At 33.1% G+C, this 26,080-nt stretch overlaps 1 protein-coding gene across 3 annotated transcripts in view; it reads right to left on the reverse strand.

Annotated features, from left to right (window-relative positions):
• The window catches only part of LOC133173738 (calcium uptake protein 3, mitochondrial-like), a 46,557-nt gene that overhangs the window by 14,384 nt on the left and 6,093 nt on the right, over positions 1-26,080 (reverse strand). For all 3 annotated transcript variants that reach the window (XM_061308764.1, XM_061308763.1, XM_061308762.1), the window contains exons 3-5: positions 19,530-19,640; positions 12,837-12,884; positions 4,146-4,228 (exon numbers count right to left, since the gene is read on the reverse strand). In XM_061308764.1, the coding sequence (XP_061164748.1) occupies positions 4,146-4,228; positions 12,837-12,884; positions 19,530-19,640 (242 nt within the window). The remainder of the gene's footprint in view (positions 1-4,145; positions 4,229-12,836; positions 12,885-19,529; positions 19,641-26,080) is intronic.

Below are 26,080 nucleotides of genomic sequence, written 5' to 3' on the forward strand. Positions count from 1 at the left end.
AGTTGTCTCTCTTTGGTTATGGCTAAGAAATAAACTTTCATTTTCATGAGTTTTAATTATTGCTTTCCCTTTCTCTGTCTTATCTGTATGACATGATTTTTTTGTGTGTGACTTGCTGAATAAATACCAAACATCAAAGAAAGGCTTGGCATCAAGAGTATTATAAAAATTTCTGCAGAGATAGCAGATTCAATATTTAACCCCTAAAGGTATCAAAGAAGGCGACGATGAGAAGACTATGTAAACAGAGGTAAGTAATTTATACCCAGGAGGTGAAGGCTTCACTACCCGAGCTGTGGGAACATCGCAGTCTGAATTTCATTGATAAAAAAGAAAGTTAACATTGCTAGTAAAACTTTGGTTTCCCGGATCCTGGTACTGTTATAAATCAAAAAGGATTAAATATATGTAGCATAAGAACTCTCTCTTATTATACACATATTTTTGTTGTGTACATGTACTTTGACTTTATATATGTAAATACTTTATGACAAACACTTTTTCCACCTTGATTCACGTTCTCTTTATTACCTGGAAAAATGAAGTGCTCATTAATTGTGAAATAAAACCACTGTACCCTTTAAAGGAATAAAATATTGGTTGGATTTAAATCTCTACTGTTATGCCTATATACACACAGCCGAAGCAGCTTCTTTACAAGTCATAAACTATTTAATGTGTACAACAAGTGACAATAAACTAAATATTAAAGTTTTCTGCCCTTTACTCTAAGTGGGGTAGACCAGTGATTTCAATGAATGTGATTAAGGAGTGGAGAGAATGAAGATCTATCCCGACCAATATAACTACAATCTTTATGTCATAATGCTCTCCTGTCTGTGAGACATTTTTTTGTTGCATGCTTCCAAGAATTCCTTTACAGCTTGTTTACTCAATAGCAATGAAGTTCATTGATAAAGAAAATTGATTGCATAACCCAGACCAGTGTAGAATGCATTACATATTCATATACACTCTCATCTACCCCAAAAAGCCTCCACAGCATAAATAGGGCTAAAAAAAAAAGACTGGATAATTTAGTGGGAACTGATTGCTTTCACCATTTACAGAAGCACTTTGCTGTGTTTGCCTATAAAGATTACATGACCATTTTCTTGGGAAACAAATTGTTTGTAGACAAGCTGTGTACAGACTTATTTTGAAGTCAATCCATTTATCAATATTTGATGACTAAATTATTTAAACAAAGGATCAAATATGCTTTTCTATTAAAAACTCAGACCTTAATTTATTTGAATTTTATTTTCTCTGATACGTCAACAAACAGTAAAATATGGACTTAGTTTATGTTTTAAGTTTTATAGTTTATTATTGTAGAGCCTGACACATCTGTTTCATATTTGGTGTTTACTAGAGAAAGACATTGATGGCAATGGAACTATACTTTATGACAAACAAGATGACTTCAGCTTTTCTATTGTCAACTTCTCTTATTTAAGCAATATAGTGTTATCACCTGCATATGGCATTTCTGTCTCCCAGTTGATTCAATACCCAAAAGGTCTACAAACAATTTCTAAACCAAACTACTGACAAATAAGTTGTTGATAAAAGGGTATCAACAATCTTGTTTACAGTCAAAATTCTATGGTTGATACAATGGTCTTATTGGCAAGTAATCTGTTATTAGGTCAAATGTTGAGTGATGATTTTTAATATAAATTTTTAAACCAATATTTTCATACTGAATTGTCTATGGATCATGACATGAAGTTCAAGGTGGATGCATGTGTCTGGCTGACTAGGAATTCTTACTCCTCAATGGCACTTGATCCTACCTCTATTTTCAGGGGGTCTATGTTTGCTCTGCTCTCGATTTGCATTGTTTAATTGAACTTTTGAGCATGATTACTCTTCATTATTTTTACATTTCATATTATTGGAATTTCATTTTCCAATCATAATTCAACAGTGTAATAGGGATTTTGTTTAGTGATTGAATATATGTTTAAGTGCACTGGTATGGTGGATATAATCCTGACAATGAAGGGTTCTCTGAAAGTATAGAAAACATCAGTGTATCACTTAATACAGGGAGCTATATTCTGATGATTATTTGCAAATTTAAAACCTCTTTTAAAACAAAACAAAAACAAAACAAAACAAAAACAAAAAAAAAAAAACCCATATAAATAAAATGCAATAGTCAGCTACATGAAGTGTTTTTCAAAACCTCATCTTAAAAAAAATCTTTTTCTATCCCTTTTCCCATTTTTGTATAAAATAAAAGAATTCTTTTGAAGAGAACTTCATGAGATGAGACACAATATCAAAAGCTTTTTCATGCAAATACAACAAAGTAGACGAAGTCACCTAATGAATAGTGAAGGTGCAGCAACAGGTGCTTGCAGTCACAAATCTAAGAGTGGTGTTGCAGGTATAGGTGGCTGGAGTTGATTTTCTGATAGTGGTGGTTTAGAAGCAGGTGCTTGTATTTTAATTACTTTTACTATTTACTTGAAGTTGTGAAACAGAAAAATGTCATCAAATTAATAACAGATGCGAAGTTACATGTGTCTGCAGTCTATATTTTGTTATGGTGTTGCAGGAGTAGTGCTCTGAGTTACAGAGATACTGACTATGGAGCAGCACCAGAAGGAGCTTGCCCTTTTAATGACTGCAGTGCAGCAGTAAAACCTCCCAACTTTAACTTATGGTGCAGCAACAGGTGCCTGATGTTGCCCAATTCTTAGCTGTGGTGAAACAGCAAGTGCTTGACAACCCAACAACTTTGACATGGTTTTAATGCAATAGCAGTTGCCTGTCATCACATAACTGTGGTGCTGCAGCAGTTGCTTGTCTTCAATCAGTTTATGGTTGTGGTTCCTGCAGCAGTTGCCTGTCTTCACAGATCTAATGGTTGTGGTAGAGCAGCAGTCACCTGTTATCACAAAGCTCATGGTTGTGCTGCAGTAGCATTTTTCTTTTGTCAAGCAGCTCATGATTGTGGTGCTACAGCAGACATGTATGATCATCTTAGCTCATGGTAACATGTAAAATAACATGAGCCTGTGGTATCCACCTTTAATGGTAGTTAAAGCTGCCATCCAGCTCATGGCCCTTGTACATAGTAAATGCCTGTGGTAACCCAACTCATGTTTGTAGAACAGCATCAGGTGTTTGTAGTCACCCATTTAATGTTGATGGGACAGCCTGTTTGTCAACACCTAAGTAGTGCAATGCCTGTGCTGTAGTTACCTCTAGTGTGGTGGGTGGTAGGTTGTGAGGGAGCAGCAGGTGCTTGCTATATCCTAGTAAAAAGCTTGGGGCAGTGCTTACATGCACAATCAAGAAACCTCATCAATTCATCATCATTTCTTATTGGCTATTCACACAGATCTGGAATATCTTTTTAAACATGACCATGTGTGTCTCATCCACAAAGTATTAGCCCTATTTCTGAGATTCTAACAAACAGGTGGCACTGACTATCTACATCATCAATAGACAATATAATTCACCACAAAGCTCTCACCAAGGAAATAGAAAACAAAGCCATTTCTTGTTTTAGATTTGTAAATTCCTGTTTGTTTTTAATTAAATATTGTATGGCAGACATTGGTAATGAGAGAACCTGCTGACTTTCCTCTTTGATTTTGGTATCTAATGTCTTTACTTATCTTAATCAGTTTCTGTGTTTAGTGTATGTAAATCTAAACCCTTTAATGTAAGGCTTTCAATGAAAATGAGTAAAAATTTCAACAAAAAAGGTACAAAGATTTCACTGATCAAAAGATTGAATCAAAATCTTTGGCAAGTTTATTTGTAATAAGACTAGACAGAGTTTTTGTTCCATTATCAAATGCTTTTCCCCTTTTCATTGAGAGATTTTCAATGGTGGTAAAGTTAGAAAAAATTAGATAAACCAGATCTTATCCATTTTCAATATGGAGCAAAAATCTAGAGGGAACCTCAATGAAGACAAAAACTACTTGCATGTAAGAACTGTTAAAAGAGATTGCATTTTGTGAATGGGTCACACCTTCTTCGTACCAGAATCAATACAGACATTAAGATAGAGGCTGGCGGTGGCCATTTTTTACTGGTACCAGAGATAACTGACTTCAACTCATCCGATAGGAAAGATACCAGAATATAGGCAGTGACCTTTAGACTATACATACCACTAGGAATTCTTTCTTATCCACAATCTGGTTCCCATCAGTATCAAACATATTAAAAGCTATCCGGAAGCCTGACTTGGACTCTGAAGAAGAAAAAAAGAGTTGAAATGCATTTTCTGTTTCCATCAGTGTCAGCAGGTATGACACTGAGCATTTGTTTTCTGAAACAGGTGTTCTATTTTGAAAACTTTCTTACAATCATAATATTTTAATGTTGGTCCACATGCTGTCAAATAAACTGAGCAGTCAGGGATAGACATTAACTTTCAGATTCACTTGCCCTTCGGGCAAGTGAACTCAAACTTTAACTTGTCCGAATGCAAAACTTGGTTGCCCAAAATTTAGAAAGAAGAGATCTGGTATCTTAATTTATTATTGTAAATAAAGTGAGATATTACTTTATATTTGGCAAGTTAAGTGCCAGAAAAAAATTGATCTGCTGCTCATGCTTTATTTTAAATATTTGTAAACTCACACTGCTATGCAGCAATATTTCCTTAAAAATAAAATTCATATTTTTAAAAATTATTTTTTGTGCAATCTTTTTGTGAATTTTGATTTTTTTCCCCCTGAAAAACTGAAGCAACTTCACAGGCACTTGTTTTTGTAATAAATTTTTTTAACCAATAGTATAATAATAACGTTATTATTATGCTATGTGTTAAAAATTTATTATCGAAACAAGTGCCTGTGAGCAACTTTAAAGGAAAATAGTTGCCATGTTTCGAAACATACATGTCCTGATCAGAATACATTGTGTGTCAAGAATAACTGGTGTTCTTTATATTCTGTGAGTTACCAAGAAAGAAAAGCAGAATAACAAACCCGATTTTTTGATAAACGGTATGATCTAGGAATTTCCGAATGCAAAAACAATATCATATTCCTGGTAGAAATAAAATGTTCTATTTATTGTTTTGTTTATAAACTAATGTAAGATAAAAAAAAAAAATCTATCAGAAATATCCACTTGCCCGATTGGACAAGTACATCAGCAGTTTCACTTGCCCGAACTGAGAATTTACTTGCCCCGGGCAATCGGACAACCGTTAATGTCGATCCCTGCCAGTGTATAAAGATAATTAATTAAGGAAAACACATCATGCTGTGCTATTTAATGCAGAACAATATAGTAACTATAAAGGTGTGTCTTGGAAGCTTCTGGGTGACACTTGTGCTATTACACTTCCTTCTAAAGAATTGCACAACACATAGGTATTATGCCTTATCTATGTCAATATATTATGGACTTTCCTTAGATCTATTTATAGAGCTGAGACATAAAATAGGACCTTAAGGTGCACTACAGCTGTGTGCAGCTAGGAATGTTGTATTTGAGCAAAACAGCCAGGTAAATCATACATTTAAATCTTAGGCACTTTCACTTATGTTTATCATGTTCATACCTCAATCATTTTTCAAATGTGGGCTCATATTCTCTCCTTTTCTTACATATAATTCTAACATATTAGAAACTCTTATCTACTTTAGTGCAGTCACCATGATGAAAACTTGTTGCCTTTTTTCCTGGGAGGGAGAGCCTGGTTTCAGTAAATCGTTACAGTTTGGAGTTATTTGTGAGTACAATTTGTGACCTTCTGAACATGATCTTAGTCTGGATTGGAGAATCCACAGAAGCACCTGTTCTATGCCTGATAAATCACCCTGAAAGCAGCCTCTTACCACTGGCTGTTGTTATTACAGGATCTTTAAGCTTGTTAATGATGTCCTCATGAAGGCTGATTAACTAGATCTATGTCAAACAAACCAAAATATCTTCAAAATCAAACTGAATTTCAAGAGCACTTTTTTCTGCTAATTTCACACAGGTCTTATCTCATTTTTATATAATGTACCAATCATGAAGTTCTCAATACCCAAGGTCAATTCAAAATACAACATTCATAAAATTCTTCAGAATTGGTGCATTTTCAAATTTCTCTTACACAGAATGAGTTCAAATCTTCCCTCTTCTAAACCTCAATGCTCATTGTTATACAGAGCTTATTGTACTGAACAACCCTGTCTGTCAGTCTCTCTGTGAATGGACATTTTAAAGGGTGTGCCAATAAGCTGACCTAGTTCCCAAGCCCTGTAACAATCAGATTTTATTGTGCCCTATTCTGTCCTGTCAGCATCAGTGTAACAAGTTTAGTATGATTCTGTCATACCTTTCACAGCAATTAAATCCTGATGATAATATCGCCTATTCACAGCCCTACCAAAATTGACCTGCATGATTGTTAAGCACGTAAAGCATCTGTATAGAAATTAATTGTCTGCAACTAATTAGCAATTAAAATTTCTGCCTGGTTGTGTGGCATTGACCTGGATAGTTCCCTTGATAAACCTTGTGTTTTGTGATCAGGCGGTTCCTATCCTGAGAATGGTGATGACAGAGATGTAGCAAGAACATGACCTTTGACTTTAGTGGGGTTTTCCACCAGGTAGCTATAGGTCTTCCAGGTGTAAATTATTTGATGTTAATGATTGTAATCTAAGCTGATGCTATCTAGATGTCGTCATCTCTTGGAATATTTCATTCATAAAACACTGTGTGACAATAAGAACGGGACTGAATCAATACCATAAAGGTGTTACAGCAGCCTTATGATTAACTTGTTTACTTATTTATTTAAAAGATCTGGTAAATTTAGATCTGATGAAAGGTCACTTTCATCTCAATTTTTTTAAGAAGATATGCATTCTTACACAATAATTCCTACCAATAGATAGGTATGTATTATAGGTGGATCATTTTCATACACAAGTCTCATTCCTGTTTGCCAATCTCATATTGTTAGGATGAATACAAATTCTGTCCGTGTCTTTGATAATAAAAGCATTAATGAAATTCAAATCGAAAGGAATTTCCACCTCAAATATGTAAAGGTTTGGATTCTGGCCAAGTGTCCAACAAGGCTTTAATATTAAGGATAAATGACAAGTTTGACAAAGATAAGTATTCTTGTATCATCAGAGGCCGGCCGATGACTCACGGTGGAGAAAGGGACACAAAATCAGAGTAAACAGTCCTACTCAATGTAAGATTTCACCCAAGGTCAAATTAAACCTAATGTTACAGACAATTTACTTACAAAACCTAAAAAAAAAAAAAAAAAAAAAAAATCAGTTCTCAATTTACATTAATTGAGCACTTCATTGACAAGACAATTTACTGAAAAAAAACCTTTATTTTTATAAATCAATTCTCAATATACATTAACTGGATTGGAAAAATAAAATTAAAAAGTTTCCTCCTATCTTGCCACTTATTTTCATTAATTCCATGTTGCTCACCACAGCTGTACTAAGTGCTCTGTATTAATTTTGATTTCCTCATTTCCCATTACTTAATTTTTATGGATGCATGTATGTACCTTGGCTGAATCTATTCACTTATGAAAAAGAATCCTCCTTTATCTCTAGGCCCATCCAAAAATACACCACCTTATAATCAAAACAGTTGCCCTACATAACAAGTGATTGCACTCTAAAATCGTACATGGATCAAACTTCAGACACAGCTGCCTTGGAAGCATCGTCTGGCTTGATGTGGAAGTTTATGATGATGATCAGTCAATCACTGTGGAATAACTACAGGATGTCTTAAATTTAGCTCCTCCACTTGACATTTAAAAAATAATTAAAATTCATTCACCAAAAAAATTAAAAATATTTCATTTGTTTCACTTAATATACACATGGTATGATGCAACAGTGTTTTAGATTTGGTAGCTGTTTTAAAATCTCTGAGTTTTGATGCGATTCCATTCTTTCAGAAACTGCGTAATATGTGTCAATTAAAATTTTCAACAAATTAAATAAATACTACTGCTATATTTTTAATATTCTTTTTCCTTGAATACAAAGTCCTAAGAGTCAGCAGAATTCTTGAGCAGGAATTTCCAACCACACATTGAAATAGAAAAATCCATGAAAATTAGATACTACGGCCTTGTCAGCTTTGCAGGTTAATTTATGTGCTTTGACTTAATTTGTAAAGGAAAATATTTAACTGATTCATTATAATTATATATAGCTTTAATTTGTACAGTGAAAATATTCCCTTTATGTTCTTTATACACTGCATACAGAAGAATGTGTAGGACGTGGTACAAAAGGTTATTTGACCTCATATTTTCAATACAAAGAATGCAGTTAATCGATTTAAATGTTTAATATAAAAGATAATTATTTTATATTGAGAGTAATACAATAAAAAAATAAAATTCTTTCACAAGATTTTATACACATTAATACATTACCAGACCTAGGAGCTGAAAAAAGAAAATCTTGCAAAGAGATTGACATTCATTCAAAGACATAGTTGTGTCATGTCTAAAAATAGGTTCAGGTGAAAAAATTCGAACACCTAGTTATTCAGGTCATGATACCACATACCATAATTACCTTATATACGGTAAAAGAAATTTACTGTTGAACAAAATTAATTATTTTCTTAATTAACAAGTTTGTCTATGTCTATTTTAGAGAGTCTATGTGTGTGCTCTGAAATGAAAGGGGCATTTGAAAAGTTCTGAATATGTTTTGATAAAATATTAACCACTTAATAGAAGTTATTGATTTAAATATCTTTGAATAGAGCAGGAAAATACTCATATATTGTGATGTCACTTTGTATTTTTGTGACATCATGACATCATAATATTTTGTGTTAGTATACTGATGAAAAAAAAATGTAACAAATAAGCGACAAAAATTTCTGTGAAGTAAAACTGAAAGTCAACGTTTGTGCATTACATGTATTTTTATGCATACTAATAGAAAAACTGCCATTTGGGAGAAAGTTTACATAGACTAAGTCAGTCATATGTAGTTATAATCAGGTACTCCTATATTTTTAAGGCAGTCTAAAAGTGTTTCGAACATGGCGTGTTTTTGTTAAAATTCATATTAAATATTGAGAAAAAAATGACAAAGTTGACAATGACCATCACAGGAGAACAATGGGGGATAATTCAAAATTTACTAGTGTTAATTCACTAGATTTTTAACCAACTTGCAGGCAGGATTAAACCTCAGACTAGGTTTTTCTATGACGCTGTCTGATACTTTCTAATGAAATCGAAAATGATGCTGATGTAGATATAACCTCTTTACAACTCCATATTTAACAAATTTTGACTTGTGGCAAATAAATGACATTGTACTTGATAACATAACCTGTCATTAACCCAAGTTATTAACAAACACAAAAAGAAATATATGGAACTGCTGATATACGAGGGGTGATCAAAAAGTTTGCGAACTAATTGAATTACTTCCATAAAAGAAATGAAATAAGGTTTCAGTGTTCATTATTTTTTATCGTAGACCTCTCCGATTTAAATGCACATCTGCCCATACGCGAATCACGTGATACAGGCGGTCACGTGACATGCTCCGTAGCGTTCTGTTCACAGAAGCTTAAAGATTTTTCAGAGTCTTATATTTCTTTCCATCCAAGTTATTTTTTATAACAAGAACAGCCCATTTGACATAAATAGCCAAATCTAAGCAATAGGATGGGTGGATAAGGGCATTCTTTCCCAGAATGAGCATGATGACCATCACAACCTGAGTCCTCTGTCTTGGGAGCGTCGTTTATCCAATGTGGATAAAGTATGGGCGCCTTCTTTTTATCATATCTGATATGTTTAAATCTAGAGTAAACGTATTTTAGAGATTTAATAATTATATTATTGTCAAGATATTCAACTATTTTTCTATCTGTAACTTGGCGATCTTTCATAACAAATTGCTCAACTAAGGGCAGATCTCTTCCCCAGCTTGCTTTCACTGGGCAACAGAACAAACATCATTTTTATAACCATCTCCCTTCCTTCACTAAAACAATCAATCCAATTAATGATTGAACTTCTGGCAAGTCTTTTGTCTTCATAAACCTTGTACAAATTATAATATGCTACTGCAAAGGAATTTCCAAGATACACGTTAAACTTTACAACCGTTCTTTGCTCGAGTACAACTGACTCAATCATTTTTGTCACAAGTCGCCTACATATTGACGTCATTTTCACATTGTGACGTCACAAACATGGTGAAAAACATTAGATAACATCTGCTATTTATAGAACATATATGACTATATGTGTGCCAAATTTCATTCTGATCTGAATTCTGAGTTTGTAAATATAGAGATAGTTCTTGAACTTTTTGATCACCCCTCGTACAATATCTTTCTTACAGTCTTAACTTAGCTAGAATTAAATGTGAATTTTCAACAAAGAAGCCTTTTATAACCTATTCTGATATCATCATGTGGTCAAAAAATGTGATATTCCAGTATACTGAAAACATGACTATTTAGACTAATTAAAGGCCATCTTTAACACAATCATCTTCAATATTATCATCCCATGAGAACAATATAGATGCTGAGTTGAAGTGTTTGTCTCTGTGACTGTGTATCTGTAACCAGAGCTGACCACTCAAACTCTCCTCCATCTGTTCCTCTGCATTCCAGGACTGGTCAGTTGACCTTTGTCCTGGGTTAAGGACACACTCTTGCACCTGTCCCTCTGAATCAGTGACCAGTTCCTCTATTCCAAACACTCAGGTAAACATGGCTAAAGAGAACTGAAAGACCATTGCCTAAACCAATCAGAAGGGAAGTGGAAAGAAGTTCTTAATTTGTGCATGGATTTGTTTCCTTATGTTGTACTTTTTTGCTCTCCCTTGCCTACATTTTTAAACAGATTGGCATTTCAGACTTGTCAATCAGCTGATAACACTTCCAATTTTAAAATAACCATTCATTTAATATTGGGATTAATTTCATATCAGTTACAATTTTCTTTCTGACTAAAGAATCAGCTAGCTCCAGTTGTATTTTATCATCGATCAACCCATCCTTCCCTTCATAAACAGACACGTCAATAGACTCATTTAAACAACTCAATTTGCTGGCATGACATAAAATGAGATTAAAAAACATTTAATCTCAAAAACACATCATCTATGCTATAATTTCTAATATGATTAAAATTCCAACAATCAGGTGGCTTCTATTTGCATAAAATGTGGCCACTTGATGTAAGGCTGAGGTATAAAAGCACGGAATGCAAGGGCCATATGCTGCTTTCTCCTAACAATACCTGACCCCTGCTAGACAGGCGTGTGGGACAGAAAGGAAGAAACTCAAACTTGGGTGGGATGAGCCCATTCCTAAAACAGATGGCCATTTTTCACCTGCTCTCCATACATAAACACCACCATTACAAACCTTGTTTAGGCGGACCAGTTAATTAATCACCGGCCACTATCACAATAGCAGGCTGAATTCTAACGCGTGTGCAGCCATGTTTGATCTCTAAATCCCCTAAGCATTGTTGCCAAATATTTAGTGGTTCAATTTTTGTCATTTTTCTCTATACAATGATGCTACTAGTGGGACAAAACTTCACCATCCTCTGGTTCTTCAATCATGTAAAATTTACATATGCACTTGAAACATCAAAAAATTTGAGATCAGAAAAGGAAAAAAATCCTCATTTCAAAGGGCTATAACCATGATAACATTCCCCTAATAATGTAAAGTTACAAAAATTAATCAAACCTGTGTGGACATTCATTCTAAATGAAATATGTTCAAGTGACACTGGTCCTTCATTTTGATTTTTCAGATTAATAGCATCCACCTAGGTTTTCTTCTCTCTCATAAACTGTTTGTAAAAATCTTCATGCCAGTTTGAATCACTAATGCACTGGCCTTATGTGGACATTTTTGACATCTAAATTATATGTTACACATGGAATATTTTTGAAATCTAATATCTTTATGTGGCATTGCTTCTGCTGCATGAAGATTTCACACCTGTCAGTATAATTACTACTTTCAAATTTTTTCCCCCTTCAAAGTATCTATGAATTCATAATTCTGAAAATTTGATAATGTAAATTGAAGAAATTTTAAAATTGCTTCGGAGTATTCTTTATTAAATGTTCCCTTACCAAGATACATTATAAGAATACCTAAAATATGACTAAATAAAAGAAAAGTTACTTTAAAACATACCGGTACACTTTGACCAACTGGATGCTATTTCAGGAAAAAGTGTCTGATTTTCAGTGTTTATGAGGTGATAACCATGCAGTCACAGACCATGTGACAATTTACATAAGTAGCAAAGCCATTTATGCAAAAATTATCACATGCTCTGAATGGTTATTCTCCTCCAATCAAATACAGACACTCATTCTATATTTATATTCTTAAACTTTTAATTCTTAATATTCAATTTTCTCTTCTTACTTTACATCTTAAAATATATTTTAGCCACACCTACTGACATCATGTGACTTCATTATGAAAATATAACCATGGATTTAATTACTGGCAGTTGTATCATGTGATGCATTTAAATTTTGGCCAATGGCCCCAATTTGCTTCAAATACCTATTTTGGCTTACAGAAAGACCCACAAACTGATGGTTAACAGTCATTTAGTATTGTACAAGCACTTCTTATGTTTTCTACACTTTATTCACCTCAATATCCAGGTTGCCGATGGCATTAAATCTAGAAACTAAAAAGGTATGATCTTGGATTGGATTATAACACACTTTCACTGTTGTTGATCAATAAGTGACTTAATTGTAACTTAGGACTACTTACTTGTAACTTAGGACTACTTACTTGTAACTTAGGACCTTAGGACTACTTACTTGTAAGGACACATAGCAGGAACAAGTACTCAGTATATGAGATGAGACCTGCAACAGAACAATAAAGATTCAGCTATTGGCTTAGTCAAAACCATTACACTGACAAGCTAGGTCATGTCAAGATAACTGTATTATGCTATCTAGATAATCTGATTATAAAGCAAAAGCTTATCTTTTTTGTTAACTTCACAAAAACAACTTGATACATATAGTTTGTAAGTTGTTTTAGAAATTGATCTTGTGCGAGTAATGTTGGCAAGGATTAACAAAAGTGGGTGTTGAGAAAATCTTGTTTCTCTATATACATTCATCATTAAGAGACATTTTCTACATCCACAGCAGTGGACCTTAAAACTTATTAAAACAAGTTTTTGATCCATAATGAATTGCAATTGCCAAAGAACAACAGACTTTTTGCCAGAAGTCTTAACAATACATAGGGGAAAAAATTCATATGGTCATGCATCTACGGTCATGAAGCATCTATGGTCCCAATGATTAAAACCTGTCTATTTACTAAGATAAAAAAAATCTTGGCTCACTTCCTTGAAATGAATTCTCTTTGGCTGACTGATCAAACAGCCAGATCAGTAGACAAATATGTCCTATCTAAGTACAGAAATGCAAGAGTGCTTTACAATGGATCAAAGTAAATGTTGACCTTTCCAAGCAAGTCAGTACAACACAAATTATTAAGATGCAGATTTTTTTTTCACCTTAGTCCTCTGAAAGATAAGTGAGAGCATCATTTAACCATCCATCCAGCTAATAATAGCTACCTGTGTGCAAATGGCCAACTTCTCCAACATCAAAGTATGATCTGGCAACAGGTGAATGGTGGGGGCTCAGGATGACTTCACCTGAGACAATAGGTGAGGGACCCCCCATCAGTGGTCCAGTGGGCCGAGGCCATTATGTTGACAGAGAAAGTGGGAGGATAATTGATTTTAACTGGACATCAAGGAATATGCGGATTACCTCCATCATCTCCCTACAATCACTCATATAAAAGTTTAGCTCAGTTAAATATCATTCTTCTACCACTAAAATCTGATTAACTAGCCCTCAGCAGTGGATTCCTGCAGTGGTAAACTGTTTCTATTATTGAGGATGTGAAGATCTCATTGACTAAGTCCACCCTGGGTAGAGAACCAGTCACTAGTAATGCTAGCCATTAGTCATTGACCCCCATTTCTGGCTATTCTGTAGCCAATACCTACCACAGAATTCCACAACTTCCAACTCTCAAGAATGAAAATTAATTACAGTGGATTTAAAACACTGATGTGAGTTTAAAAACAGTGAAATTCCTTTTATCTGTCTGCTATCAAGTGTAGACAGGGGCAAGCGAATAAACAATATAGGGTCTTGTTTCAATTTAGACTGATTAGAAAGCTATTCTTAAGTTTGCACTCTGATGATTAGGGCTGGGTTTATTTATATCAGGATGGGTTGGTCTTTAAGTCACTTTTATCTTTTTTCTTTTAATTGAAAGTAATCACATCATCCAAGAAGTAAATATTCATAAAAATCCTATTTATATTTTAATACAGATTCACATAAATCAAAGAAAAAGGAATTACACCTGCAAAATCTTTTATCTTTGCATTTTTTTTTAATTCTTAATTGTGCATTAAGCTTGGTTTTGTACCTGAAAACAAACTTTAATTATAAACCTAGTTTTTTTTTTCTTCAAGACATATTACTTTAATTACACCTGAAGCATGAATCAAGTTTTGAATGACTTTGGGCACAGAAAAAGCTATAGCTTAAGATCACTGGTGTTTGGTGTAAACTAAAAGCTTCTGACCTCAACAGATGCCAGACAAAGTGGCCACGTGGCGTTTATGTTAACAAAGAATTATCCCTTGGAAGGTGACAATGGCTATTTTACATGTGCACACGTTCAATATCATTGGTGCTGCATCTCATTTTCCAAGCACTAAATACACCCATCTGGCCAATAATCTCATCAATTTCAGCAGAAAAAAACTTGTTGAGAAACATGTCTCATTCAGAGTGAATTTTTATTTTCCAAACTATATGATATAATTATTGTAAATGTCACCAAAAAGCATAAAAATACATATTTACTATTTTTAATAGTTTTGAAAACTTATCAATTAACTTTTTTTGACAATACTTGTTGATGTATCTGTCACAGATCTGATTAGAAATCCAACAATCAATCTAGAGGGCAAAAAAAACATCATCTATTGTGGATAATTTATAAATGCATAATCAATCATCATAAATAAACTAAGCATATTATGCAAGACTTTATGAAACTAATGCAATGTAGCAATTATATTTGGCAGTGTACTCTACAACAAAAACAGGCATATAAAGTCTAAAATAAACTTTCCAAGAATTTGACACGGAATGTAAAAAAGTTTGAATTCTATTAAGTAGGAAATATTTTTCTTTCTGTGGACAATAAGACTGATATCCACACAATGATAAAGCCTATTAAGAAACAAACAACAACATGCCTATCATTTTAATTAAATGTCAATTAGCATCCTAGTCAAAAGACCACTGTGATTGTTAGATCACTCTAATTGCTTATCAACAATTGAGGGCACCAGCTTAGAAATACAGACAGCTCTTACACAGGTAAATAATACCAGTCTCACAGCTTTAACTCCCCCAAACAAAAACAATCTATTCTTTCACAATCAACAAAAATGTAGATTATCTGTGGATTATCAGCCTGTTTTTAATAGAATGTGGGACTGATTATACAGGGTGGGATTTTTCACAGATTAGGGTGGTCATCCTAACTAGTTGCTGTGATATTAATGAGTCACCTGTCACCACCTACCCAATACTTATCTGGTCACAAAGCATTCACAAACCATTTTTTTTTTTACTTGGATCTAAATATTCAAGAAGGTAGGTATGTCTCAGATACTTTTTCTTAAAGATTTGATTTATTTTCAATGCATTTCTAATATTTAAAAAATTCAGAGAAAAATATTGGTTCATGTTAATGTATACTTTTGCTTTAATTCATAATTGTAAAATTAAATTAGCTTTATATCAGAATATGCTACCGGGGGTATTTATGAGTGAAATAAAAAAAAATATGCATTACCTTTTCGGTATGGTTTATAAAACACTGTACTCTGAACTGTATACAATTATTATTATAATACATATATTGTGTTAAGTCTACATTCTACATAAATCTGTTTATATATTTGGGGTTCCTGCAACCTGTTAATGACTTCCATGTGCAACAGAAATCCCATAAATCTGGCAATAACCTACCTGCCCTCGGATCCTTTGATGTGTACTTGGACAAATGGAAGATATATAAATATATTAAGCAACTTATCTAAACTTACAGGGGGAATTCTAGCCACAACACTTGGATAACAGACAAACCCTACTCTCTCTTTTTCAGTCTACTTGGGTGGCTCAGACTGGAACACACATTTTTCAGGAAAATTGTTTATAATTGAATTACTTTGACACTTGAATTACTTTATGTTGTTCTGGAACTATCCATTTTGAGTTATGGTTAGCACACACTTTTGTAATAGTAGATGAGAGACAGTCAATCTGTTTAAATCAGCTAACAGTTTACTTCCATAAATATTTACCGTAGATTTTTTTTTTTTTTTACAAATCAAATATTCATTAAATTTCTTGGAATAGAAATATTAATAAGTCTACATTGAATCAATATTTTATGTTAAAAGCAACTCGATCATGTAGATATTAACAAGTATAAGTAAATGCAACTCGATCACGTAGGATAGACAGTTTACTAGGTTTGGGGATTAAAAGCTCCCATCATTGGATAGAAGACCTATCTGTTATGTGATAATGTACTGTCCTCACCTACTCATTGACATCATGACTGAAATTACATCAAATAATAAAATTGATGGCAAAATGCTGAAAAAGCATTTTTTATTATGCCTCCAATCCTCTCAATGGACTGAAAGTTGTAGTTTTTGAGAATTTTGATTGATGAATGAAAAGTAAAAATGTGCTCTTAACAAACTTATTTTCAATGGAAAGTCCTGCTCTACTGCATATTCTCTGTCACCTGAAAAAAGCAGGTAACTTAATGGTTAAACAATTCTGTTTGGGATTAAAAGCCTACTTACTTATGTCACCACAACTTTTCTAACAACCTCATGTACTTTAGAGTTTGACTTCTAGTCTGACCTTTGTCAGTAGAGCTACACTCTCTGATTTACAAGCCTCGTCAGTCTGTTTGTTTATGGACTCCTGAATGAATGACCGTCTTTCAATATGTGACATCAGGTAAGAAAATCAAAGGTCACATTCCCTTACGTATACCTTGATAGGTGTATCATCATCAAAGACTCTGATGATAAAAAAAAACTAAAGTAAGCAAAAAGGCTATCAGTGGTCCGATAAGGATGTTGAGCAGTTCAACCCTTCACACCTAGTCCCTGATTGTGCTATCTGTAAACAAGTTCCTACAAATTAACAAACATATTTTTATCTTACTTCTATCAGAGACAATTAAATGCAATTACAAACATTCCTTTAAAACTGTACTGTTACCAACAAAGAAGTTTGGATACAATTTGTCAGACCAGTGGGGTAAATTGTAAAAAAAACCTGTTTAAAATCTTCAGCTTGTAACAACAAGGAGTGAGTTATATATTCTTACAACTTTCAGTTGTAATTTCTTGATATTTTGAATTAGGAAGGATTTTTTTTTCATTTGATGATAAGATCTTAAAATTACAGATTGAAGTGGTCCCTCTATTCAGTCAGCAAACATGTAATTTATTTATTATAAACATGTACAACAAGGAAACATTATAATCATATGTTTCACACTGTATGAAACAATAGTGTGTAATAAATAGTATAGCTAGTGCTTATATGAATATTTTACTTTGACCTTCAGAAGGGAGGGGATTGGGTATTCTTTGATCAAAGAACTTATTTGTGTTCACTGATATAATACAAATGATGTTAATTAAGATACATTTTTTCAAGCAATTTGAAACTAGGTTAAAGGATTTTAATTTTGATTTAAATATCTTGTTGGTTTAGTAGTGGGTTTCAGGGGGAGATAGAATGCAGAGGTGGGGAGTCAAGCTTGTAAACTTAGATCCCTGGATGTTCTAACGTCTAATGTGCTAGAAGTTGGGTTAGGGAATCTCGGTCAGTGAAGTGGCCTTGCCTCCAGGGCCTCTAGCAGATATAAACTGACCCCTCACTGAGTTGTTTAACAACAGTAATGCAGTTAGAACATACATTTCTGAATCAATTGGCTATGTTATCCTAAATTTAACACCTTAAAACATCAGCTGGTTATTTTCTTTGAGGGTTTAATTCCTTTTTGATACCAATATTAGCAATTGTCTTGTCTCAGAATGATTTTTTCCTTGGTAAAGTATCAGTTTAACTTCTTCATAACTTCTGCGGACATCAGACAGTTTGCCAAATTCTCCATTAACCAATATCAGTGATAACATAAAGAGCAACAAACAGTTTCAAGGCCATCTCTCATGGCTAGGGGAAAAAGTAATGTATTAAAGCAATAAAGTGACCCTTTAACCAGCCAAAAAGACAGCTATGACCTGTCCGTTAATTGAATTTGGAAGTTTTCGACTTGGAATCAGTCCTCAGTCAGATCTCTGGGGTGATTCACACAGCTGATGAGACATAGATCAACAGATGGGGGTGGGTTGTGAAAAGTGATGAATAAGACATCAGTGTGTGGGGGAGACTGTTGAAAGTCAACACTCAATAACTCAGTAAAATGGACCACTCTGAGCTCGGCCTGTTGTAACGAGACACACTGGGTAGAAATCAATTCTATTACACAAACATTATACGATTACAGCTTCAGTAATTGCGACTGTAAAACTGTTGTCTGGAAAGTCCATCAAAATCATGCCATCATCTCATATAAATACAACCAATACAAAATTTCTTATTACAGAATCTGATAGTTGCTAATCACACAAGTTCATAGGAGTTAAAGAGAAAAGCAAGAGACTTTTGTTAATGAGCATATGATCTAAGGACACCTGCCTGGAGAGAGTGAGTACATTATCTTTCTAGTAAAAATTGTGCTAATGATCTCTTCAGATTACCATGAACTCTGCTGCAACTACAAAGTATTTAACTTGGTCCTGGAGATTACCAGTTCCCTTCTTTGCAGCAATGTTTCTTTTACTGTAAACTTTTAAAAATTTTGTTTAGAGATAATTAAATGAAGAATTTAACAAGTTCAAAAGACCAATCTTCCTAATGAACCTGATAAGAAATTAGGGAAAGCTCTAGGGTCTGCATATTAACTGATAAAACATGTTTTGCTGCACAATTAGCTAGAATTTTTACAATTTATTCAAGTTTACAAAAAATACACACAAAACTCTTCCAAATGCGTAAAAGTTTCAACAATTGTTTACTACGTCAGGCAAAAAAGAAGAAAATCAAAGTTTACTATCTAACCTAAAGATTCACTTTTATAAACTAAATTTTAGTCCCATTATTCCATGGTATTTGAATAAATACTTTAAGTAAGTAAGTAAATATTTGTGCCACAAATTACCCCAAAAAACTGCAAATGGACATAAGAGTGTTACAAGGTCACAAGTTCTTTAAATTCCACCTCCTACCACATTTATAGCTACAGTTTACATACACATACTGGTACAAGGATCGTTACATGTGGGAGTCCCATACCTTTGTCATGAAGATTGCGAAATAGTTTGGTACTGCCATAACGCCTGTTAGGGGTTCGCTTCAACCAGCTCTCAACATCACTCTCTGTTAGGGTGGCTCTTCCTATCCTTGCTAAAACAAAAACAAATAAATTAAAAGCAAAAAAAAAAAATTTTCAACTCATACCTTAATTTTTTTTTTTTTTTTAAAAAGTACTGTTTATCATTATCATTATTTCTATCTCTCTCTGCATGTTTCAATCAAAATTTCATTCACTGTCACAGGGCATTCAATACTTTACTGCATTTTACACATATAAAGTTAAAAGCATTGAGATAAAATTGTGCAGAAAGAAAATCTTTGTGGATTTTCATTTTAATATCCAAATTCCACAGACTTCTAATCAAAACCTCTCTGCTATATTTAATTTGAGGATTGGAATGAACTTAATATTCATTCACACAAAAAATTCTTTGTGTCATACTGACTAAAACATGCACTCAAATTACATTTCTACAATAAGAAAAAAAATTGCCTAGACATCAAATACTTGAGATAAAGTGAAATATTCAAGAGTGCACATACATACAAAATACTTATTTATTGTGCTTGCATGTATAGTACATGGGAATGTGCAACATATTTCAGATTATTTACCTGTGATGAGACATCACCCATTGTAATAAATGGACAAGGAAAATACAAACAGAAATTTCTTATTAATTTGATATGACAATAATCAAGCTTCAGAAATATTTCAAGGTCAAACAATCAACAGTCTGTCTGCCGGTATGAGCAAAAAATCTCCTGCGAAAGCTAAGATTGCATTTCATTTTAAGAGTTGTCGAATGTGCTCACGATACAATGGGTGTTGAAGCAGACTTGTGCCAGCTAACACACAATTAAATCAGTACTTCTGGATTGTAAGGGCTCACCAAAGGCCAGATCCACTGTGATAATATATCTAATACTATGGCCCCATCAATGGCTTATGTCCCGCCGAGAGGAGGGGCAATAGTAAATCTATATCCTTATATATACCTATATCAGTTGCAACACAAGATCTACTTTTCAACAGAATACCACTTGGACAAAACCTCATATCTCGGCCTTCATTTCTAAGCACGCTAATATGACATTTATGCAATTTTTTTTTCGAGGTGTTGAGTTTGTTAACTAAATTGTTTGCATTGATATACATCTAATGACATAAATCCATCATATATTGTTTTATGAAAGGTTTAAAGACAACTTTTTGCAGGATGTAAGCACTCTATAAATCACTGATGTATCAACAATTTATATAAGTCAGTTGTGGGAATGTGTGTGAATTATAGGTTTTTTTCCAAGAACTCATATTATAATTGCAGATCTAAGAAATGTTTATCTGTGCTTTACGAGGGTTATCCCAAAATTCCGTAGACAAGAGTGGTTTTGTAGGAACCCGATGTTATACATAAATGAAACTTTGTACATACATAAAACTAATAATAACTTATACATTTATGGACAAATATTGAGCAATTACAAGTTAGATTACCCTATTTAAATACATGTACAATATTTCAGTGTCTGGTGTAAGAAGGCGGCGCAATACCCCAAAATTATAATTAAAAATCGACATATGATATTTTATTTAAAATTTTATGAAAAGGTATTTAATACTTAGAATTTTGAAAATAGATATAAAAATTATTGATATTGCATTGTTAACTACCTTTCCTCCAATTTGTGGCATATGACTTGATTAATATATATTTCATAATGTTTTATATGCACCGGTTTGAAATCTGACTTGTCGAAAAATGGGGGTTGCGCTGACAAAGGCGGCGCACTGGACCATGATCAAATGTTCAAACTTGAATTCACCACTACAGAAAGGCAAAAGTTACAAATGTCTGGTACACATGGAAACGTATTCTGGTCCTTATTTTATCAAAATTTTCCAAATATGTGAAAAAGCAAAAGTAAATAAGAGACAAGCCGAAGAGAGGGACAAGAAATCATTGTCAAAGTGACATTTTTGCAACTCTATTTGGGAAGACAGAGGAAAACCCCCCTTAGAGACATAGGGCTTTTAAAATCGTTATTTTTGGATACATATATATACATGTGCATACTTTGTTTGTATTTTCTAATGTTATATCATATTATAGCAATTAAGATATTTTTTTCAATTATTTCTATAATCTTTATGTTGAATTAAAGAATTTGATTCTTGTAATAAGTGTATATACCCCAATCAAAATTGGTGACATTAAGTTATTTTCTGACGTCGGAGATTGCTCTGGGTGTTAAGGAACGGTAATACTACAATTGTAATTACCTGAATTGTTTTCAAACAATCTTGTTAAAACTTCATTATTTACCAACCAATAACATACTTCATCCACCAAGAAAATTTTACAGAGGTACATTCATTTTTGTAAAAGATATGGGCTCAGTCTATGGAATTTTGGGACAACCCTCTTAAAGTTATGAGTACTTGGCTGAGAAGAAATAAAAAGCTAAAGCATAAGATCAGAAACTGATCATCTAGAAGACATATATACATACTATATGTATATGTATGAAATCTTAGCTTCAAGTATAAGCTCCTCATGGTCACTTCTGACAAATATCATTCATGGATATAAATTACTCAGTCCTTTCTATCTTCAGTTTTGTAGTGAAAAATCTTTAGGCCATTTTTATTTGAACACCATTTTGGTTACAAATCATTGAAATCATGTCCAAATGACTGGTGCCACATAAAGGAATGCCATCTAACTGCTACATACTGAATCTGTTTATATAAACTTTTTGTACACACCACAACAGTTCTGTAAACAAATCTTTTTTTTTTTATTTAACGACTGTATATTGATAAACCAAGAAGAATCCAATGACTCTAGTCTTTCCTGTGTTATCTATACGTTTACAGCACATCTATACCTTTACGACATGCACCTATCTATATGACAGTCCATTAAGCACCTTCTATGATTTACTTTACAAACGAGGTGTAATCAACATCAAAAGATGACCCATTATCTTATCAATAATATCTCTTGCAGCAACACAATAACCTCTTTACATCAAGCCCAGATTTACCTTCATTATTACAATTTATTGACTTTATCGCGAAACGTGTGCACATATTATAAAGTTCGGCCAAAGCTTTTTTATAGAGAGAACAAACAAAACAGCCTGATCTGCTTATTAACACAACAAAGGCATGTCAGGTATGAAAAAAAGTGTTTGCTTTTACATTCAATGATATATGCCAATTTAAATTGAAAGATTTTTAAGCAATTCAAACTATTTGGAGATTAAAGGTCTAAACTTGCCCCAGGTCCAAGTAACATGTTAAATTGACATTATAACATGACGGAATACTGAGGGAATACTAAACAAAGCTCAAATAAAAAAGGGGAACTAGAAATCTTAGTTTGCACGCGCACACATATAAGTACCTTTTCGTTTTTTTTTTCCTTTCTTTTTTTATTTTTACACACTCAATTAAGCTAATTATTATTCATATAGCTCTCAAATACATTGAATATACAAAGCCAGGCAAGGATGGGGGTTCATATATCCTCACAATAACTTTTATTCAGCCAAAATACAACAACTGTAGTTCTTGTCAAAATGTACTCCATCCAGAAAATAGTTTTATACAGACATAAATCTCTCCTGTATTCCCTGTAAGTTTTTTATTCCACTTATATATGAGCCAAAAAATTATGTGCTGAAATAGCAGATTTTAAGTCAACAGGGTTGTTCCACTTAGGGCCTCTGTTGCAAGGTCAACACTTGTGCAAATCTATATCAATATTTAAAAAAAAATCTATTTTAAATTGGAATTTAGTAATCTTCGTAAGAATTTAAAGAGCTGTTAAATGTCCATTTCTTTTAGTTTGTGTACTTATTTAAGGAAGTCTTCTCTCTAATGAATAATAGTTTTATAGAATTTACACATGTACAAAAATAAATTAAGAAATAATTTAATAATAATTTGACCATAATTATATCAAAAAACTTTTTCATTTTTTTTTTCTTTGGTTGGGTAAGAGGGGGGTGAATTTGTTTTAGTTTATCATATTAACCATCTTCTGAAGAGTCTAAAAATACATGTAATTGTTAATTTCAGCTACAAGTAATGATTTGCTATATTTTTCTACATGTTCCTTGTCATTTTTGCAGTTTTCCTTTTTCAATTTTCTAATTTGACAACAAAATCTGTATTTTAAACTGAATACTTTCTCAGGAGTTTTATGTTTCAAGCAGATAATTATCAATTTTCCTTAAACAAGAGAAGAGGTTTCAATTTCTACAAACTTTCAGGATCTATGCTAAGTTGTCCTTCTGTGTGACAGTCTAGTACTGGTGAAAGTTAATATCACTTTGTTACGATACCCACATATAATCTTAGCCTAAAAACAATGTGCACAATGATCATCCAAAAATGTCAAAATCTGTTCATCTTTAGAATAAACAAGTTCTGGATTTTAAAAAGATATTTGAGACAACACATTTCCTTGACTAAACTTAAAAAAAAAGAGATTGATCTTCAACAATGCCTGTAAAAGCCTTCTAACTGATTTGATTGTATTTACATAGATAGAAAAGGGGGGAAAACAGGCCTTCCAAAAATCTAAATGTTCTTTAAACAAAATGACAACATTTGCATTTATTTTTGATCAACCAAACACCCAATCAATGGGTAGATTTTTGGTATCTCTCTTGTTCAATGGTTTATCCTATCTTTATAAATCTAAGGACCTGGTAATGACAAGAATTTACCTTTATGTGATATTCAACATGTTAATGGTACACTTTGTAATAAAATGCATGAAATCATAAAATATCAAAAATAAAATAAAAATAAAATATATAAAATTCATGCCAGAAAGAAAGAAGGAGATACAGAGAGAAAGGCGAATAAAATTTATATTCTATATATCAAAAGATTTTATTAATTCCAACAGTCCTTTAAAGACAAAATAAATATTTTAAAAAATACACTGTACTTTTTGTAATATAAATAAATATCTATCTTTTAATTCCCAACTTTCATGAAATAAACTAACAGAGCTGCTTAGAAAAACTTGAACACATTAGGTAGGTAAGTTATCATAACTGGTAATCTGCAGAACACATTAAACAAGCAATGTAACACACATCCCATCCCACAATATGGCTTTCATAATTCCATACCATTTATCATCAGATATTCCAAATACATTTTTCATTCCAAATAGCCAGAATTATATTTTTCAATGTTCTAATTACACTTTTTGTAACCTTTTAAACAATAAAAGCACCCAAAATGAAAGCCTTGGTATTTTCTAAGATCCTGGAAGGTAAATTCTACAGACACTGTGGTGCCCTTCCAACTGGAATTTATTACAGAAACATATATCTTTCATAAGGTTGAAGGCCAACGTGGAATTAAAGTGTCCAAATATCTTCTTCATGGACTATAATAATTACCAGAAAAAATCAGAACAAAAGCTCAAATCTCTGGAGTCTCAAGTCACTGGTCCTTGTAGTGAAAAATTCAATATTTGTGAATTTTTTTTTTTAAATGCACATCTATGAAAATAAATACCTTAAAATTTTAGACATGAAATTTCTTTCATGAACTTTAATTAACCTGGTTTTTCATGCAGGCCACTGGTGCTTTAAAACATTTAATTTCATGAAAAAAAAAGATGCAAGTACTATTTATCGTAAGGTTTTCTTTTTCTGTATTTAAATGTCTAGCAACCATTCTACTCTTACTTCCAATATCCACTGCTACAAACAAACATGAATACGTAAAGAACTCATCTACTTGACAGCTTGACTGGAAGATACGTCTGTACAGTATTGTCTCTTTCATAGCTTCTACTTGATGTATTCTGACCCCCATAACTAATGGTGTTGTAGCTTTGTTTTTTACTTTAAGCAACATTCAATCAAAATCTTTTTCCCATTACTTTGTAATACCAGAACCAACAGTTTACCAGTACTGGTGTCATCATTAAGTCCCCTGGACGGTCTCTTTATACAGCATTCTCTAGCTATTCAGTGTTATATACAGACAGTCTCTAGCTGTTCAGTGTTACATACAGACAGTCTCTAGCTGTTCAGTGCTATATACATGTACAGACAGTCTCTAGCTGTTCAGTGTTATATACAGACAGTCTCTAGCTGTTCAGTGCTATATACATGTACAGACAGTCTCTAGCTGTTCAGTGTTATATACAGACAGTCTCTAGCTATTCAATACTATATACAGCATTCTCTAGCTGTTTAATACTATATACAGACAGTCTCTAGCTGTTCAGTACTATATACATGTACAGTGTCTAGCTGTTCAGTGCTATATACATGTACAGACAGTCTCTAGCTGTTCAGTGCTATATACATGTACAGACAGTCTCTAGCTGTTCAGTGTTACTGTGTTATATACATGTACAGTCTCTAGCTGTTCAGTACTATATACAGACAGTCTCTAGCTGTTCAGTGTTATATACATGTACAGTCTCTAGCTGTTCAGTGCTATATACATGTACAGACAGTCTCTAGCTGTTCAGTGTTATATA

Source organism: Saccostrea echinata, unplaced genomic scaffold (assembly GCF_033153115.1).
Source record: "Saccostrea echinata isolate AGI-Se365-2 ecotype Australia unplaced genomic scaffold, CSIRO_AGI_Sech_v1 ptg000056l, whole genome shotgun sequence".
Taxonomy (NCBI): domain Eukaryota; kingdom Metazoa; phylum Mollusca; class Bivalvia; order Ostreida; family Ostreidae; genus Saccostrea; species Saccostrea echinata.